Here is a 20,249-nt window from a genome sequence, read left to right on the forward strand (position 1 = left end):
TGTCTGGAGTCATTTTGAAATCCAACATGGTGGCTCTCGGTTCATGAAAATTCAACTAAACCCATGCAATATGGGTATTTTTGGAACGGGTATGATGAGTAGATGTTGAATATTGATGTCTGGAGTCATTTTGAAATCCAAGATGGCGGCTTTCGGTTCATGAAAATTCATCTAAACCCATGCAATATGGGTATTTTTGGAACGGGTATGATGAGTAGATGTTAAATATCGATGTCTGGAGTCATTTTGAAATCCAAGATGGCGGCTCTCGGATCATAAAAATTCATCTGAAACCATGCAATATGGGTATTTTTGGAACGGGTACGATGAGTAGATGTTGAATATTGGTGTCTGAAGTGATTTTGAAATCCAAGATGGCGGCTTTCGGTTCATGAAAATTCATCTAAACCCATGCAATATGGGTATTTTTGGAACGGGTATGATGAGTAGATGTTGAATATTGATGTCTGGAGTCATTTTGAAATCCAAGATCAGCAATAAAAATATACTACGAAAGTAAGAAAATTGTTTGAAGTGATAGATTAAACATAGCAAATCTTCGAAAATATGTATAATTGGATTGTGTTAGTTTTCAATCGCCAATCATTTGGTTGACAGCAACCAATTTGATGTCAACAATTCGACTACCAGAATGCTCAACAAACGAGTTCCTTACTTTTCCCAAGCTTTAGAACAGTAGTATTGGTTCAAGTGCAATATTTGCAGAACTGTCGATGATAAATTTTTGATAGTGATTCTTAAATAAATGTCTGCTTTCGCACAATGAATTCAAATCTACAATACCGTCTCGAAGTGTTGCACTAATTTTTCAAAGAAAATTGTCCGTTTTTATCCGAAATTTGAAAAAAATTACCTCTATAAACAAACGGTAAGTAATGTCGGAAACATTACTGCAAAATCGACGTTAATGCGCAATAGCCTGCACAGTTGTCTTCTAGTAGACCTACAAGCTTATGAAATTAGAATTTAGAGATGCAGATTATAGCGACAAAATTACAAGGTTGTGTAGCAGATACTACCAATCACGGTGACGTTTAATTTTTTCAATTCACACTTAATGCCATTTAATATATAGTAAATGGTTAATTGATGAGTGTTACTTGCCGCTAGATGACACTCAACTCCCGAAAAAGTTAAAACTCCGTGGTTTTCACTTCAGTTTTGGTGGGTAAAACACGGTGATAGATTGCATTCACGAGAATAAAATACCAACACCAAAAAAGAGCTTCCATGCACTGTCCACCCTTCTGGCATCAGTTGTAGTTTCTTTCCTCTTTCAAATTCATCATTTCTCCGTTCTGCATTCAAAAATATTGAATGCAACACTGGAACCTGCAGGAAAATCCGACCGAAACACAGCGAAACAACGCAGAGCAACAAAGAAATACAATCGCACGCGACGAGCGTTCTACACAAACTAAGTTCAAATTTTTCGAAAAATTTTCATAAACTAGAAGTTCACATTTTGGATATCAAAATGACTCCAGACATCGATAATCGACACCTACTCATCATACCCGTTCCAAAAATACCCATATTGCATGGGTTTAGTTGAATTTTCATGAACCGAGAACCACCATGTTGGATTTCAAAATCACTTCAGACACCAATATTCAACATCTACTCATCATACCCGTTCCAAAAATACCCATATTGCATGGTTTCAGATGAATTTTCATGAACCAAGAGCCGCCATCTTCTATTTCAAAATGACTTCAGATACCAATATTCAACATCTACTCATCATATCCGTTCCAAAAATACCCATATTGCATGGGTTTAGTTGAATTTTCATGGACCGAGAGCCACCATGTTGGATTTCAAAATGACTCCAGACATCAATATTCAACACCTACTCATCATACCCGTTCCAAAAATACCCATATTGCATGGGTTTAGTTGAATTTTCATGAACCGAGAGCCGCCATCTTGGATTTCAAAATGACTCCAGACATCAATATTCAACATCTACTCATCATACCCGTTCCAAAAATACCCATATTGCATGGGTTTAGTTGAATTTTCATGAACCGAGAGCCACCATGTTGGATTTCAAAATGACTCCAGACATCAATATTCAACATCTACTCATCATACCCGTTCCAAAAATACCCATATTGCATGGGTTTAGTTGAATTTTCATGAACCGAGAGCCGCCATGTTGGATTTCAAAATGACTCCAGACATCAATATTCAACACCTACTCATCATACCCGTTCCAAAAATACCCATATTGCATGGTTTCAGATGAATTTTCATGAACCAAGAGCCGCCATCTTCTATTTCAAAATGACTTCAGATACCAATATTCAACATCTACTCATCATATCCGTTCCAAAAATACCCATATTGCATGGGTTTAGTTGAATTTTCATGGACCGAGAGCCACCATGTTGGATTTCAAAATGACTCCAGACATCAATATTCAACACCTACTCATCATACCCGTTCCAAAAATACCCATATTGCATGGGTTTAGTTGAATTTTCATGAACCGAGAGCCGCCATCTTGGATTTCAAAATGACTCCAGACATCAATATTCAACATCTACTCATCATACCCGTTCCAAAAATACCCATATTGCATGGGTTTAGTTGAATTTTCATGAACCGAGAGCCGCCATGTTGGATTTCAAAATGACTCCAGACATCAATATTCAACATCTACTCATCATACCCGTTCCAAAAATACCCATATTGCATGGGTTTAGTTGAATTTTCATGAACCGAGAGCCGCCATGTTGGATTTCAAAATGACTCCAGACATCAATATTCAACACCTACTCATCATACCCGTTCCAAAAATACCCATATTGCATGGGTTTAGATGAATTTTCATGAACCGAGAGCCGCCATGTTGGATTTCAAAATGACTCCAGACATCAATATTCAACATCTACTCATCATACCCGTTCCAAAAATACCCATATTGCATGGGTTTAGATGAATTTTCATGAACCGAAAGCCGCCATCTTGGATTTCAAAATGACTCCAGACATCAATATTCAACATCTACTCATCATACCCGTTCCAAAAATACCCATATTGCATGGTTTCAGATGAATTTTCATGAACCAAGAGCCGCCATCTTCTATTTCAAAATGACTTCAGATACCAATATTCAACATCTACTCATCATATCCGTTCCAAAAATACCCATATTGCATGGGTTTAGTTGAATTTTCATGGACCGAGAGCCACCATGTTGGATTTCAAAATGACTCCAGACATCAATATTCAACACCTACTCATCATACCCGTTCCAAAAATACCCATATTGCATGGGTTTAGTTGAATTTTCATGAACCGAGAGCCGCCATCTTGGATTTCAAAATGACTCCAGACATCAATATTCAACATCTACTCATCATACCCGTTCCAAAAATACCCATATTGCATGGGTTTAGTTGAATTTTCATGAACCGAGAGCCGCCATGTTGGATTTCAAAATGACTCCAGACATCAATATTCAACATCTACTCATCATACCCGTTCCAAAAATACCCATATTGCATGGGTTTAGATGAATTTTCATGAACCGAAAGCCGCCATCTTGGATTTCAAAATGACTCCAGACATCAATATTCAACATCTACTCATCATACCCGTTCCAAAAATACCCATATTGCATGGTTTCAGATGAATTTTCATGAACCAAGAGCCGCCATCTTCTATTTCAAAATGACTTCAGATACCAATATTCAACATCTACTCATCATATCCGTTCCAAAAATACCCATATTGCATGGGTTTAGTTGAATTTTCATGGACCGAGAGCCACCATGTTGGATTTCAAAATGACTCCAGACATCAATATTCAACACCTACTCATCATACCCGTTCCAAAAATACCCATATTGCATGGGTTTAGTTGAATTTTCATGAACCGAGAGCCGCCATCTTGGATTTCAAAATGACTCCAGACATCAATATTCAACATCTACTCATCATACCCGTTCCAAAAATACCCATATTGCATGGGTTTAGTTGAATTTTCATGAACCGAGAGCCGCCATGTTGGATTTCAAAATGACTCCAGACATCAATATTCAACATCTACTCATCATACCCGTTCCAAAAATACCCATATTGCATGGGTTTAGTTGAATTTTCATGAACCGAGAGCCGCCATGTTGGATTTCAAAATGACTCCAGACATCAATATTCAACACCTACTCATCATACCCGTTCCAAAAATACCCATATTGCATGGGTTTAGATGAATTTTCATGAACCGAAAGCCGCCATCTTGGATTTCAAAATGACTCCAGACATCAATATTCAACATCTACTCATCATACCCGTTCCAAAAATACCCATATTGCATGGGTTTAGATGAATTTTCATGAACCGAAAGCCGCCATCTTGGATTTCAAAATGACTCCAGACATCAATATTCAACATCTACTCATCATACCCGTTCCAAAAATACCCATATTGCATGGGTTTAGTTGAATTTTCATGAACCGAGAGCCGCCATGTTGGATTTCAAAATGACTCCAGACATCAATATTCAACATCTACTCATCATACCCGTTCCAAAAATACCCATATTGCATGGGTTTAGATGAATTTTCATGAACCGAAAGCCGCCATCTTGGATTTCAAAATGACTCCAGACATCAATATTCAACATCTACTCATCATACCCGTTCCAAAAATACCCATATTGCATGGGTTTAGTTGAATTTTCATGAACCGAGAGCCGCCATGTTAGATTTCAAAATGACTCCAGACATCAATATTCAACACCTACTCATCATACCCGTTCCAAAAATACCCATATTGCATGGGTTTTGATAAAATTTTACGAACCGAAATTCACTATCATCAATTTCAAATAACTTCAGACAATGATTTTCGACACCACCCGTTCCAAAAATAATCATACTGCATGTTAAGATTTGGTTGAAATTGATTTTCAATACCACACTCACCTCACGGAATATCACCATGTGGTAGTGAAAATCGCGCATGGGTGATAATCGTGATAATGCTTTTGAATGATAATCATGTGTGAGTTTACGAAACATCGCTAAAGTGAGATTGAACGGGTGATGATTTCCCCCATACTCAGCGGTGATATTTGATGTTTTGAAAATTTCGCACACCGATATTAAGTGATAATCGTTTTCTAATATCATTCTCAGAATATCAAATGATTTTCTTCATGATGTTCGGCGATGATTTTGTAAGTGATAATCACCAACAATTATTATCGGCGATAATAACTGATTTTTGATATTTTGAGAATGATAATGCCAACACTGGTACGCACTCTAAATTACGATTTAAATGTTTGTTGCATCCGAAAATATGCAGTAATTTTTGGTAGGACCATAAGACCGGTTTAAGTAACGGTGTACAATATGTAATACACTTTACCCTATAACTCCGGAACCGGAAGTCGGATCCAGATGAAATTCAGGAATTCCGTATGGGACCATATGAATCTAAGTTCGTTAAAATCGGATCTGCCATCTCCGAGAAAACCTAGTGAGATTATTCGAAACATACACACACACACTTTCAAAACAAAAAAAAAAATTATCTAAAAGCGTTGTATTGTGCTCTGATCCGTTCTACATTAGAATATGCAGCTTTGGTTTGGTCACCGAACTACCAAAACGATATCCAATGCATAGAAACTATTCAATATGAATTTATTCTCTTCGCGTTTCGCCAACTACCATGGAGAGATCCCCTGAATGATATTGAGGAAAAAAGTTCGCACATTGAATATATCTGATATGATTCTCGAACAGAAGATTTTTGGGAAATGAATTTCTATTTTTTATTGTATCTCAATCGCCGATGAACAGAAACAGAATCTTTCTAAAATATTCAGTGTGCGTACGATAAGGTTGATAAGTGGATCAATAGTGGTGATGTATTTGAAATTTACTCGGCACTACATCATTAATAAAAGCAGCAAGTTCTGCGATTAATAATTGTTGTAATGATGACAAAAACAGTCACAAAGCATGTTACGCAACTGATTAAAAAAAATAGTCATGCCATGCCATTTTGCTTGAATAACGTACACAGGAGCGCAAACTACCGCTATGTCAATTCAAACGTGCCATTCAAACACTGCACCTACTGTGTGTTCGAGACTTGCCGACGATGCTGCGCTCCTGTTACTTCTATGAATCAAATGCATGCTAAATAGCGTGTTATCGAAATAGTGCAGAATGCTAGAATGAAAACAGTAATTATTTGTCAGTTGCGGCTCAGGTGCGAATTTATTCAGTAGAGAGTTTTTTATTAAAGAAAATAAAATAATTAGATCTTGCACACTTCGGAGGCGAACTGAAGCGTAGCAGAAATTTAGCATCGAAGTACCATCGGAGGCTCTTCTCCCTTTAGATTATCTCTTCGGCGATATTTCTCTGGGTGAAAATTCATCATCAAGTTTCGTTGACACAAAAAATCACTTGTGAACTTCGAGGTTCAGAGTTTTGTGGATGCTTGTTTCATAAATGAAAATATCGGATGTGATTTTTTCAGTCACTGTGTTTTTTCAGAAAATCTCTGATCATGATTTTCCCAACACTGTTGATAATAATTTCAGTGGGCATTTATCTGCTCCAAAAATAAATAAAATAAAAATAAACAGTATATTCAGAACAAATTGGCTCAAATGGCATTCAAGGACAACGGTACTTCCTTTACACCGAGCTCAAACAACTCCAGTACATCTGAAATGGTCATCCACAACAATGAAATACTTTCGTCTACGAAACCATCATCTATAACCAATGTACAACAAAAGGCAAAAAACGGCAATAAGACTGGAAAACACCGAAACGATGGTTTCACTAACAACAGCGACGCCGAACCAATGGAAGAGAATATGACGTGAAACATTGGATAGAAGAAATTTGCTGATTCCCATCTCTGTGGTATTTTATCGAAAATTTTAGTAATAGTTGATGTTGAGACACCCCGGTTGGTGGTTCAATGCATAGGACGCTGGTCATATAAGCCAGTTGTCGTATGTTCGAGCCCCGACCTGAAAGGATTCGTCTGCTAAAACAGAAAAGCCAAATTCCACAAAAGAAATGTAATGCCAGGACTTTGCTTAGTGTCGAGAATGCTCTAATTTAGCAAACGTTTTTTACGACTCAAAACAAATTTGACTTGAAAGTATCCAGATAGTTAAAAAATAATAATCAGTAATATTACTTGATAAACATTCATGCCCGAACAGTTGTCATTTACTTGTGGTTTACAAACGGTTGAATGTCAATTCTAGGTTCTAGTTGACCTTCTTCTGTACAGAAACTAACTTACTATGAAAAAGAGATAAAAATATTTATTCCTTAATGCAGTATTTTTCCTTCACGTACTGAGAACGATCTCATAATAACTACTAAAATATTACATTCTACAAAACAGTTAATTACATTGAATTGCAACTAACCTCGTCTCAAACCAGTCAATTTCTATTCTAACTTATTGCCAGTCTATGGTTTATCTGAACTACAATAAACTACCCGTTTCAATTAGAGCTCATTTCGATATTGATGTGGTGCTAATCGCCTGCCACCATCCTAGAACATAACCGATACATATGGATAAGTCTGTACAATTTACACCAACATAAATAATCTACAAATCTGCTAATCGAAATTGAAATGAACGAGTGGCAGTTGCATGCCTGAAAAACGCTTCGTCTCGCCGCAGACCCACCGGGACAGGGAAGGGTAACTGTAGCAGTAGTTGACCGCCAACAAACCGCAATCGATCCAATCGTTGTAAGCCTCCATCGTGTGACATATCGTGAATTACAACAAGGCAAATCAACCGATCACTAGCGACCGATCTGGGTCCTTATTAGATTTGCAACAACACGGTTACCGCTAACACTAGTCACATATGATAATTGAAATGTCATGTATGACAGGTTTGCGCGTGATCGTGTAGAACTGGTCGTTGATTTTTTTCTCTCAAAATCAGAAACATTCAGAATGTAGACACATCTCGAGTGACAAGTGTTTGGGAAAATAATTATCCTCCTTGATAGCTGATTTATGTAAATCCTTATGTGGAACATGGTTATTAGACTCAATCAAAAATATGTACCCGTTGATGGGGTATTTTTTAAGCTATAGATGCTCATGTTTTGAAACTAGTTTCAGTTATGCCAAACTAGTCTAGATTTATGACATGTGAGACTCGTCAAGCTGGGTACCGTGTCATTCAACTAATATTCATTAATCCCTTGATGCCCATACTAATAATTAACAGTAAAGTTGTGATATGACATTCTACTGAAATTGGCGCTCATTAGCATTATAGTTATTTTTAATTAGATTCATCTGAAACAGGCTGCTTAGCAATTAATAAGCAGGCCCCGAACCAAGATTTCGTTTCGGGAGGGGCCCCCAGATAGAAAAATAATGTTACTGAAGATTACTTATGTACCTAATTCTTGGTGTGCCTTTGCCGGTGTTTTTAACAGACACTTTAAACTTTTCCACAGGAACTGTCATTAGAGAAGTCTGAGAGAAGGTTATTGTATTATATTTCTTTACGTTTACTGTCATGTTATTTCTATAACAAATATTTATATAGCACAACAATCCACAAGAGTTATGATGATGCCATACATTCTGAGATGATTTACATTACTACATTAAATGACGACAATTCATTGCATAGAGTAACACAGCCGATTCGTGAAGAACGGAAAACATGTTCCAAATTTATAGGTTATATCAGTAGACTTTAGCTATCTTGGTTTCGGATTCAGGTTCCGGATGTAGCGGTCTGAAATTCCGAAACGAAACTCACATAAATTTCTCAGAGACAAATTAACGTTCGAGCACAGATAGCATAGTACGAGGAAGCCGAATCAGGTGAATGAGGACCTCCCAAAAAAGTTACGCATATACGATTCGTGACGCCTTTAACTTACAAAAAAGTAAAGCATGTGATGCTTCGTAACGCCTAAAACTTATTTAAAGTAACGAATGTAACGCTTCGAAACGCCTCTAACTTACAACAAACGAACGTTTCGTAACGCCTGTAACTCACAAAATAGTAACGCACGTAACGCCTACAACTCCTAAAAAACTAACGCACGTAACGCAAAACATATAAAAATTAACGCCTGTAACGCTTTTAACTTACACATGAGTAACGATTGTAACGCTTCGTAAAGGAACACATGTGACGCTTCGTAACGCCTTTAACTTACAAAAAAATATTACAAGTAACGCTTCGTAACGCCTATAACTTGCTAAAAAATAACGCGTCGTAACGCCCAAAATTTATAAAAAGTAGCGCATGTAATGCTTGTTACGCTTCGTAACGTCATAACTCACACAAAAGTAACGCCATGAATTTACATGAAGGTAACACTCTGGTAACGCCTATAACTTAATAAGAAGTAAAGCATATAACGCTTCGTAACGTACAAAATTTATAAAAATTAACACATATAACGCTTGTAACTTACAAATGAGTTACGATTGCAACGCTTCGTAACGTCATAACTCACAAAAAAGTAACACTTATAACCAGAGATACCAGGTAACAATTTCAAATATCTGCAGACAGGGTCTGTAAATCTGAAAAAAAAATCTGCAGTCAGCAAGTATGTCTTGCTGGCAGCAATTTCTCTATAAAGTATGACACCCAAAACTGACTTGGCGAGCAAAAAAAAAAAAGGTCGCGGAAATTTCAAAAGTCTGTAAATATAGACGACAGTCTGCGAGAATTTCAAAAGTCTGTAAAAGTCTGCGAGAATTTCAAAAGTATGCAAAAGTCTGCACAACAAAAAATGTCTGCAGCACTATACCCCAAATCTGCAGATTTACAGACAAATCTGCAGACCTGGCATCTCTGCTTATAACTTACTAAAAAGTAACGCCTATAACACTTCGTAACACCATTAACTTACAAAATCGTGACGCTTCATAACGCTTTGTTACGCTTATAATTTACTAAAAAGTAACGCCTGTAACGCTACGTAACGCCTATGATTCACAAAATAGTAATGCTTGTAACGCTTCGTAACGCCTATAACTTACGAAAAAGTAACGCATGTAACATTTCGTAACGCCTAGGACTCACAAAAAAAGTAACGCTTCGTAACGCCTATAACTTACTAAAATGTAACGCTTCGTAACGCCTATGACTCACAAAAAAAGTAACACATGCTTCGTAACGCCTGTAACTGTCACACACGCTTCGTAACGCCTGTAACTTACAAAACAGTAACGTTTGTAACGCTTCGTAACGCCTGTAACATACTAAAAAATAAAGCATGTAACACTTCATAACACCTATAACTTACAAAAGAGCGACGTATATAACCTTTTCGTAACTTCCCTTAAAGTAACGCATCGTAACTCGTGTACCGCAACAATCTAACCCTTATAAAGGTTTTTAACATTCATAAGTTCCACAAAATAACTCATATGATTTGTAATCTTCAATTTAAGAAAATTATCGTATGCGTCGCTTTATAGCTTCTTCAACTTAACGTAACGCTTCCCATCTCACGTGAAACGCTTCGTCAAATGGAACATTTTTCCATATTAGCAACAGGCATAGCGTGATGGGTAAGTCGATGTCTTTCACGCAACCCGCCTGGGTTCGATTCCCAACCCCGCAATGTCTAGCCCGAAAGGGCGGATGAACTAAAGGTTAAAACCTCTATAATCGAAACAAAAAAAAATTATGGTACCTTTACTCAGGCGTTGACTCAGATAGGCCTAAAAAAACTTCGTAACGTATATAGCTTCAAAAATTAAACTACTATTATATGTATTATTATTATTGTCTTTTATTTTACTCCTCCATTTTTTTTGTGGTTTTGGCTCCGTCCTGCTTCGTAGGGCCTGCCGCTGCGTGCTTCATCGGTAGTGGGGTTTTGACTAGAGATGGTCGGGTATCGGGTATTTTACCCGAAACCCGACCCGTACCCGTACCCGACGGGTTTTTGGTTGGGTACGGGTAAAAAAATTTATTTTCAATCGGGTACGGGTCGGGTACGGGTAAAAAGTTTTACTGCTCACACGGGTACGGGTCGGGTACGGGTTAAAAAATTTTCCGCTCACTCGGGTACGGGTCGGGTACGGGTAAATTTTTTTTTCGGATCGATTACCCGACCATTTGTACTTCACATAAATATGTTTACACGTTGACGAGATTTTTTAATTGCAAAACAGTTCTTCCGAAAAATAATCAATTTGATTCAAGGGGTTTTGACATTCCCGCCTAGGACCAGACCTGTCAAACGGCATCTTTTTCCAGAAAAAAAAACATTTTTTTCTTCATGAAAAGTTATGTGAATATTTCCCGCCCTACTTTGTTTATAACATGTTTAGGGGCTGTCCATAAAAGACGTCACACTTTTTTTTGACTATTTTTTACTCCCCCTCCCCCCTTTGTCACAAATTGTCACAGAAGCAAAAAACCCCCACCCCCCCCTATGTCACATGTCACGAATTCAAAATAAATAAAATTCATCTCAATACATTCTCAATATGTATGACAAACCATACAAATTTGAGGGGAAAATCGATATAGATATATTATTGTTTTAGGTAAAGAATAATATTTCCTTAGTGTAGCATACAGCGCGGAGAAAATAAAGACCAAAACCTCATCAAAACGAGATCACTGCCGGAGAATGTTTTCATGATCAGTTGATCAGTGAAATTTAAATCACATCGATCAATATCGGTACTGATCTTCCGTCACACAATGGGTAGTGATTTTGAGCTAAAATGATTCTTGATTTACGTAAGTTCAATCATTAGATGATTCGATAAGCTTTGATGTTGGTGGAGGAAAAACACATTTGAACATGATAAGACATGACATGATCTACGTCTGAAATCGTTGATCTCCCGCCCTTTTTCGAATGGAGTACAATTGAATAAACTGCATCAGAATCAGATAAGAGAAATTCTTATGATATACTATTATCAATGCTAGAAAATCAAATTACTGAAAAAATTGTCAGCGCATAACTTAAGTTAAACCGTTTGAATGCATATTTTTCGTTTTTACTCATATTTGGCAAAAATTATTAATTTCGCTAATTTACTCGCTCCTCCGTGCACTTTTGCTGATCACAATAGAAATGATATCCTGCATCACTCATTTCCGAATTTACAAGAAGAAACTTTTACATCAACAAATACACGTTTTCCTATAAAATGTAAACGTTTATTGTGGAGATTTTTTCAGGAAATAGGGCAAAGCAGTAATATAATTAGGTATTTCAAAAAAGCGCTCATTGAAAATATTGGACGTCATATTCCAAAAACCTCCCCCCCTCCCCCCTGTCACAAAAGGTCACGTTTTATGAAGCACCCCCCTCCCCATTGCGGCGTGACGTCTTTTATGGACAGCCCCTTAATAAGACACACTGCCTTAGCTCTATGATGTTGCGGTCGGAATCTACTTTTCACGTAGGTTTTAATGGACTGCCATTTTGAAGTTGTTTAATGCACAATCCAGTAAAAATTATTTGATTCATATACTGCCCATACTCGCATATCAGTCTCATATCGATTTTCGCCTTTCGTGGAATTTGGCCTTTCTGTTTCAACAGACTTCGCAGCCGATTCTTAGCGTACAGAATCATTGCATGGCTAGTACTATGAATCCTACTGACACTAAGAATCCTTTCAGGTCGGGGCTCGAACATACGACAGCTGGCTTGTAAGACCAGCGTCCTATGCATTGAACCGCCAACTTTTGATCGTCTTTTTCTCAACATGCCGATTTCCCATATGGGACTGATATGCAAGTATGGGCAGTATATAAAATGTAGTGTAGTACTCATATCACATTCAGATACCAGAAAACTGTTATTTTAAATATTAGTTAGAGATTTTCAAAATTTTCATAAAAATTATTGGGATTCTTACCATAAAAACATGAACATTTATTTCAGAAAATCTGCATAGAAGTTCTTATTATTCTGCACTTCTGGGTGGTGTCACCTCACTTTAAATGACACCGATTGATGGCACAGCAAGTTGGGCTATATTGCTAGTTAATTTTCGTTTCTTTTCACTGGACTACAAGTGAAAATCTCGATGCGTGACAACGTGGAGTCGCAAAAGTAAGGGTAAAAATCTTTTCTCGTGAAATACTCAAATTTTCACCGTGTTCACTCGTTGAGGGTTCCACCGGTTCAATGGCTGTAAAAACCACCAGCTACCGATAACATCGTGGGTGTGGGTTCGTGAGGTTTACAAAACGGGCATAGTTGACAGATTAATTTAAATCAAAATCATAATTAATTTTGCTTTGTTGTAAAAAATTGTAACCAAAAAAATTTCCTACGAATGTTCAAACTACTTACACTTGAAGGACTCACTGTTCACCATGTTCAAAATTGAATTTTTCACACCGGGAATACACGTACATTGTTTGATTCTTTGGTCAATTCACGTAAACGAACTGATAACACACTATTCATTTTAGGGGATGTTCGCATAACATTCATTTTCGTCACGTATACAGGGTCCGGCACTCGAAGTGTAACCAACTTCAGACCTTCGAGCCTGGCGTCAAGGTAAATGCGACATATTATCGGGAAAGTATTCTGGAGGTTGCTTTGAAGCCGTGGGCAGACAAACATTTCGGTGGCAGACCATGGACGTTTCAGCAGGACTCGGCACCGTCTCACAAAGCTCGAGTGAACCAAGAATGGCTGAAAAACAACGTTCCGAACTTCATCACGTCCACACAATGGCTCTCGAATTCACCATATGCGAATCCAATGGATTATTCTCTTTGGGCCATTTTGGAGAGCAAAGTCCGAACTAAAAGATACACCAGTCTCGAGGCGCTGAAAAAAGTTATTGTCCGCGAGTGGGCCAAAATACACCTGCAAGTCACATTCGGGCAGCTTGCGATTCGTTTTTTGACCGTCTCAAGGCCATAGTCAAGGCAAAAGGTGGTCATATCGAGCAAAAGTGAATTGATTCTGAATTTTGTATTATTTTTACACATTTTGTACTTTGAATTAAGTAAAAGTAATTTTCCAAACTGAATTTATGGCCTTTTCAATTGGTTACACTTCGAGTGCCGGACCCTGTAATATTCAATTTGACATTTGGAACTATTTTACGTGATTTTTCAAGTGATTCGAATGTGAATTTTTATTTGTGTGTCAAGATAATGAGCACGCTTACTTATAGTTCTAAAGAACTGGATCAAAAGTCGCACTGTTTCGTAAAAACCATACCTACCCAAAATTGAGTACAACGGGTATTACGACATATTGGGTAAATATGCTTCTCGAAAAATTTGAGTAGATATTACTCGCTTTTGTTGACATTTGTAAATGAGTATAAAGTACCAAAGACATTGGAAATCTACAGGGTCCGCCATCTAACATTTATTTTTGAACTAGCGGTTATTTCGACATTGGTAACCTAAATGTCACTTTTGATTTGACAGAAACTTAATTGTATCCTTCCGCTGAACGAAAATGGTTGTGTATACGCTTGAGGACCGCGTGAAAATAGTGCAGTTTTACTTTCAAAATCATGGTAATGTTGCGGAATGTGTGCAAAAAAATCATCTTCTCGGATGAGGCACATTTTCATCTCGGCGGGTATGTTAATAAGCAAAATTGTCGCATCTGGGGACGGAAAACCCGTACGTCATCATGGAGAAGCCGATCTCAGAGAGTGACGGTTTGGTGCGGATTTTTGTCTGGCGGCATCATTGGGCCTTTTTTCTTAGAAAATAAGGCAGGAGCCGCCGCCACGGTCAATGGCGAGCGGTACCGCGTCATCATTAGCGATTGGTTCTTCCCGTTACTTGAAGAGGAAGACTTGGACACCTTTTGATTCCAACAAGACGGCGCTCCGTGCCACACAGCCAACGCTACGATCGATCATCTGTGCACAGTCTTCGGAGATCGAATTATCAGTCGAAATTCGGATGTCGTTTGGCCGCCTCGGAGCTGTGATTTGACACCGTTAGACTATTATCTTTGAGCGGATGTCAAAGTTAAGTGTTATATGGACAAGCCAGAGACAATTCAAGCCTTGAATGATAACATTCGTGCATCCATAATTGAAATAAAGCTGCATACAATCGAAAATGTATTAAAAAGCTGGACCGACCGTATGGCGTACTGCAAGGCCAGCCGAGGCAGCCATTTGAATGAAATTATATTCCACAATTAACCGGAAGGATTGTACTTTAATATGAAAAAATAAATTTTGAATTCGGATGAACCGTTTGTTTTTTTATGCATGTTTAAAAAAAAGTTACATTACATTATTCATGCTTCACAGTGTATTTATATGTTTAAAAGTAAACAAGCATTTTAATGTATTTTTCTTACCAACTAGAGCCTGATACGGCTCGATATCTAAAACACTTTATTTTTTCCATACTGAATTTTGGTAAAATTTTTACTGCTCATTCGGGTCGGGTACGGGTACAGGTAATTTTTAATCGGGTACGGGTCGGGCACGGGTAAAATTTTTTATTTTTTTTTCGGGTACGGGTCGGGTACGGGTAATTTTTATTTATTATTGATCGGGTACGGGTCGGGTACGGATAACTTTTTAAATTTTCAATCGAGTACGGGTCGGGTACGGGTAAATTTTTTTGTTGATCACTCGGGTACGGGTCGGGTTCGGGTATAAGAATTTCTATACCCGACCATCTCTAGTTTTGACCATCACGTAACTCTCAAAACCTCTATCTCACGGTGTGATCTACAGGACCAACAGCCCCTTAATATTTTTCAAGTATCATAAGCTATTTCAAAATGAATATCAATATCACTCTAACTTGACAGATGCCGAAACTTGTTGACGGTCGTTCTTCAGCTTTTTCACTAGACCGGATACTAGGTTAAACCGGACAGCTTAAATAGACAACAAAGTTATCATAAGATTTGGTGCCTTACTGTATTCGTTCTTATTTTTTTGTGTGAAACTTTACAGTCCGGGTTAGCCCCATAGGAAGTCTGGTTTTGTCCCTCGGTTCCTAAATATTGAATTTTAGGTTGGTCACTTCATCTCGACTTCGCGCAAAAACTAATGCATATTTTTTCAAACCACAAATTGGGAATTCTATCTGAATGTTGAAGCTACGAAACGGAGTAGATAACTGAGGTAAAAACCTAGTTGTAATGAATGCTTTTTTCAATTTCCAAAAAAAGTTTCGATTTTTAAAATTTTTGACTCCGTAAGTTTTTTAACATATTGTTCATACGAGTAATTCTATTGTTTACATGCACTGGAAGTTCAAACTAGTTACTTTTATAGAGATGTATATAACTCTACCTTATATCTCAATTGGCAGAGAGTTTTCACAGATTGAAGCTTCTCCTTTACGGCTACGACAGCTTAAACTGCCATTCTATGTTTACAAACTCTGATGTAGTATATAAAAATTATGTAAAACTCATATAGAAATAAAATAGTAAAACTTATGTTTTGTTTTTTCTCTGTCTTGTTTTCAGAACCTCTAGTAAATCGCTATGCCTCACGCAGAAAATCGGTTTTCGCGGAGACATACGATCCAGAGAATGACGACGATGACGACGGTGCAAGGGCGATATTCCCCAAGACAGACGAGCAGAGAGCGCGGCTGTGCGATTCGGTCAAAAATATCCTGCTCTTCAGATCACTGGACAAAGAACAGGTCAGTATCGGGTTGTGGCACTCCTCAAGGATATTTATGTTATGAGTATGTTTGTTTGTTAGAAGGGTGCGTCTTACTCATTTCAGACTTTCAGGGAGAAACACAAAGCTTTCCCCACGTGACTCAGGTTGGCAATCTACTCCATCATCCAGACATTCACTTGTAAGATACCCTGATGCACTCCCTGCCCCTCCCCGTTGTCGATATAATTGAGTATAATATTATATAATATAACATAATATAAATTAATATAAAAAATATAATATAATACAATATAATATGATAGAATACAATATAACATCATACAATATAATGTAACATAATTTAATATAATACAACACAATATAACATAATATAATATAATATAACTACAGAGAACAGACATCCAAGCTAGTACAACCTTTTTAAAAAGCTGTATAAAGCATACATGTAAAAATCCGTCAAAAATCACCGTTGCACACGACTTTGCACGCATGAATGTCTGCTGGATATCTGTTTTCTGAGATATAACATAATATAAAATAATATAATATAAAACAACATAATATAATATAATATAACATAATATAATATAATATAACATAATGTAATATAATATAACATAATGTAATATAACACAATACATATACGTATAATATAATATAATATAATACAATATTATATGATATAATGCAATGCAAAATAATACCATACAACATAATATAACATAACAAAATATAATATAACACGATAATATATGAAGTAATATGCTATGATACAATATATAACAGTTGATGTCGCAGTGTAAGTTATGCTCTTCTTTCGTCGCAGTACTGCAGGAAATATAATATTTCTTCTTTAATAATAATAATAATAATAATAATAATGATAATTATAATAATAATAATAATAATAATAATAATAATAATAATAATAATAATAATAATAATAATAATAATAATATTAATAATAATAATAACAACAAGCAATTTTCGTAACAAGTACTGATATAATTCTAGCAGATAAGAAGTAACAATATTTTCTAACAAGTAACAAATAAAAACATAGTTTAGATATGATATGTTGATCGGGAACATACATGGAGATTAGGAATGGAATAAAGACCGCCATTGGGTGTTCTAGGATGAAGCAACTTGTTGGGTGTGAGATGAAGTCAAGCGTACCTGGTTGAGAAACAGCGTAATATCAAACATCTGGTAAAAATTAATGTTTGGGAATGCTGTCTAGGTGCTCGAAACACTTGCTTTTAACTCTCAAAATCAGTAAAGGAAATTCGACAAATATTAAGATAAGTTCGATTTATTATTTTATGTGGTTCGACGTAAAGTCGCCATAGCTAAGTTCAGTTTTTGCAATGACTGAGTGGAAACATATATTGGAGAAGTCAAATGAATGGAAAACAGAAAGGATGATTTTTTGGAAAAAGATACGCTCAGAGACAGGACTCGAACCTGCGTTCTTATGCATTCCGTGCATACGTGCTACCATTTCGCCACCCTAAGCCCTGTGATAGACACAGCTCTAAAACACGGTTAGGCATAATAGAACGTACATCGAACATGGTTCACATCCTGGCCGTTTCCCGACCGGTACCTTACATCCAAACATCTCTGTTCATCAAACATTAGTCTTCTCGCTCTATACCACTCTATACCTGTATATGTTTCCACTCAGTCATTGCAAAAACTTTGCTGGTATGTTAAGCAAAAAGTTTAGACGCATATGCACATCATTATTGTGTTCCGGCTAAACAGTTTATAAACTGGAGCTGAAATTTACAATCTCTCTCCAGCTGGCATAAAACCTCCTCATCTTTTTAAATCAACAGATTACAAAAATCCAACAGATATATTACTTAATACTAAAGGCTTAATACAAAGTAGAATTATGATTCCATGTATGGGTTAAAATGTCTGTGTGCGTATATGCACTAACTTTTCTCGGAGATGACAGGTCCCATTTTCACAAACTTAGACTCAAATTAATGTTCTTAAGTTTTGTTCGGATTCGACTTTTGGTTCCTAATTAACGGTTCCTGTGTACTAATTTTTCTTTTTCTTTAAATAACTTCTGAATTGAACCTGGATCCGACTTCCTGTTCCGGAATTATAGGGTGATTAGTGTAAAAATTCCAATTTCAAATTACTTTCTCAATTTTCTCATAGATGGCATGACGGATTTTTACAATGTTAGATTCCAATTAATGGTGTAATGGTCCCATAAAAAACTTCTAAATTTCATCCGGATCCGAGTTCTAGTTCCGGAATTATAGGGTAAAGCGTGTTAAAAGTTTTATACCAACACTTACAGAGGCGAAACAAAATACGTAAAAAATTGTCTAAATCGGCTTTAAAACTATTCCATACGATAGTTATTATCAGTAGACGACCGAACAAACCGATTCCTGCTATCCTGTTTCCCGGTTTCCGATTCCGGATGCACCGGAAATAGTGGTCATATTTTCCCTAATGGATCTGACTCACTTTTCTTAGCGATAGTTTGACCGATTTTCACAAACTTAGGTTTTGGGGTCCCATACGGAAATCCTGAATTTCATCCGGTTCCGCATTTATAGAGTAAAGTGTGTTAGAAATTTTATACTTTCACTTAAAGGGGCGAAACAAAAAAAATTCTAAACCAGACTCAAAACTATTCCAATCTGTAATCATTATCAGTAGACAGCCAAACAAACTCATGCCGATTATTCTTTCAAGAATCGAAGAAAATTTTTTTAGACAACTACCATAGTATTACATGTGTTAATATGATTGATATGAGAAAAGCATAATTACACCACTAGGTAGATTAAAATAGGTTTTTTAAAGTTACAGCGATTTTATTCCAAATACCAAATTAAATAATTTATTTCAAAACAGTGAACAGCATGTCTAGTTCTGTGTTATGTTCCTACTGTTGATGCTAGAAAATCCTTCCAGTTCCGGGCTCGAACATACGACAACTGGCTTGTAAGACCACTCTCTGTAATAACTCCACTAACTGAGCATAACTGTAGACGAATTCAACTACTTGAAGATCCGGTAGCACACAAAACTTTTATTACAGTGTGAGCTTCACAACTGGAGGGGACAGCGAGACATTGTTTACGATACGCACTGATAGGCAAATGACTACTGAATCAAAATAGTAGCACTGGTAATGCACAAGTTTGAACATGCCACGGCTTTTCGTTTTAGAAATACTTCCATCTCAAATCAGTTGTTTTTCAAAGAAAGGTGAGACTAACTATGACATTCCTATTTAGAAATTATCGTATATTCTCAGATGAATTTTTGATGAATCGATAAACTGTTGGCTTATCTTTAAGAGCTATGCAATTTTTTCCAATTTTCCTCTATGTCCACTAAATAAATCAACATAAAAAGAGTTTCGCCCACAGAAAAAAATTATGAATTTTCTACAAACGATACAATTCATAACTACTTAACTTCTCAAATGACGCAATATTTCATTCGTACAGAAATTCACTGGTTCCGAGTGTAATTTGCGCTCGGTTTGCAAGTGAGATTTTGTGAATTTATATGCCAGCCAAGCAGATATGTGCTTCTGTGGCTCAGTCG

At 36.8% G+C, this 20,249-nt stretch overlaps 1 protein-coding gene across 3 annotated transcripts in view; it reads left to right on the forward strand.

Moving 5' to 3' along the window:
* Nucleotides 1–20,249, forward strand: part of LOC131437800 (cAMP-dependent protein kinase type II regulatory subunit) — a 277,219-nt gene that overhangs the window by 226,592 nt on the left and 30,378 nt on the right. For all 3 annotated transcript variants that reach the window (XM_058607383.1, XM_058607384.1, XM_058607385.1), the window contains one exon: nt 16,490–16,671. In XM_058607383.1, coding sequence (XP_058463366.1) covers nt 16,490–16,671 — 182 coding nt within the window. The remainder of the gene's footprint in view (nt 1–16,489; nt 16,672–20,249) is intronic.

This window comes from Malaya genurostris, chromosome 3 (assembly GCF_030247185.1).
Source record: "Malaya genurostris strain Urasoe2022 chromosome 3, Malgen_1.1, whole genome shotgun sequence".
NCBI lineage: Eukaryota > Metazoa > Arthropoda > Insecta > Diptera > Culicidae > Malaya > Malaya genurostris.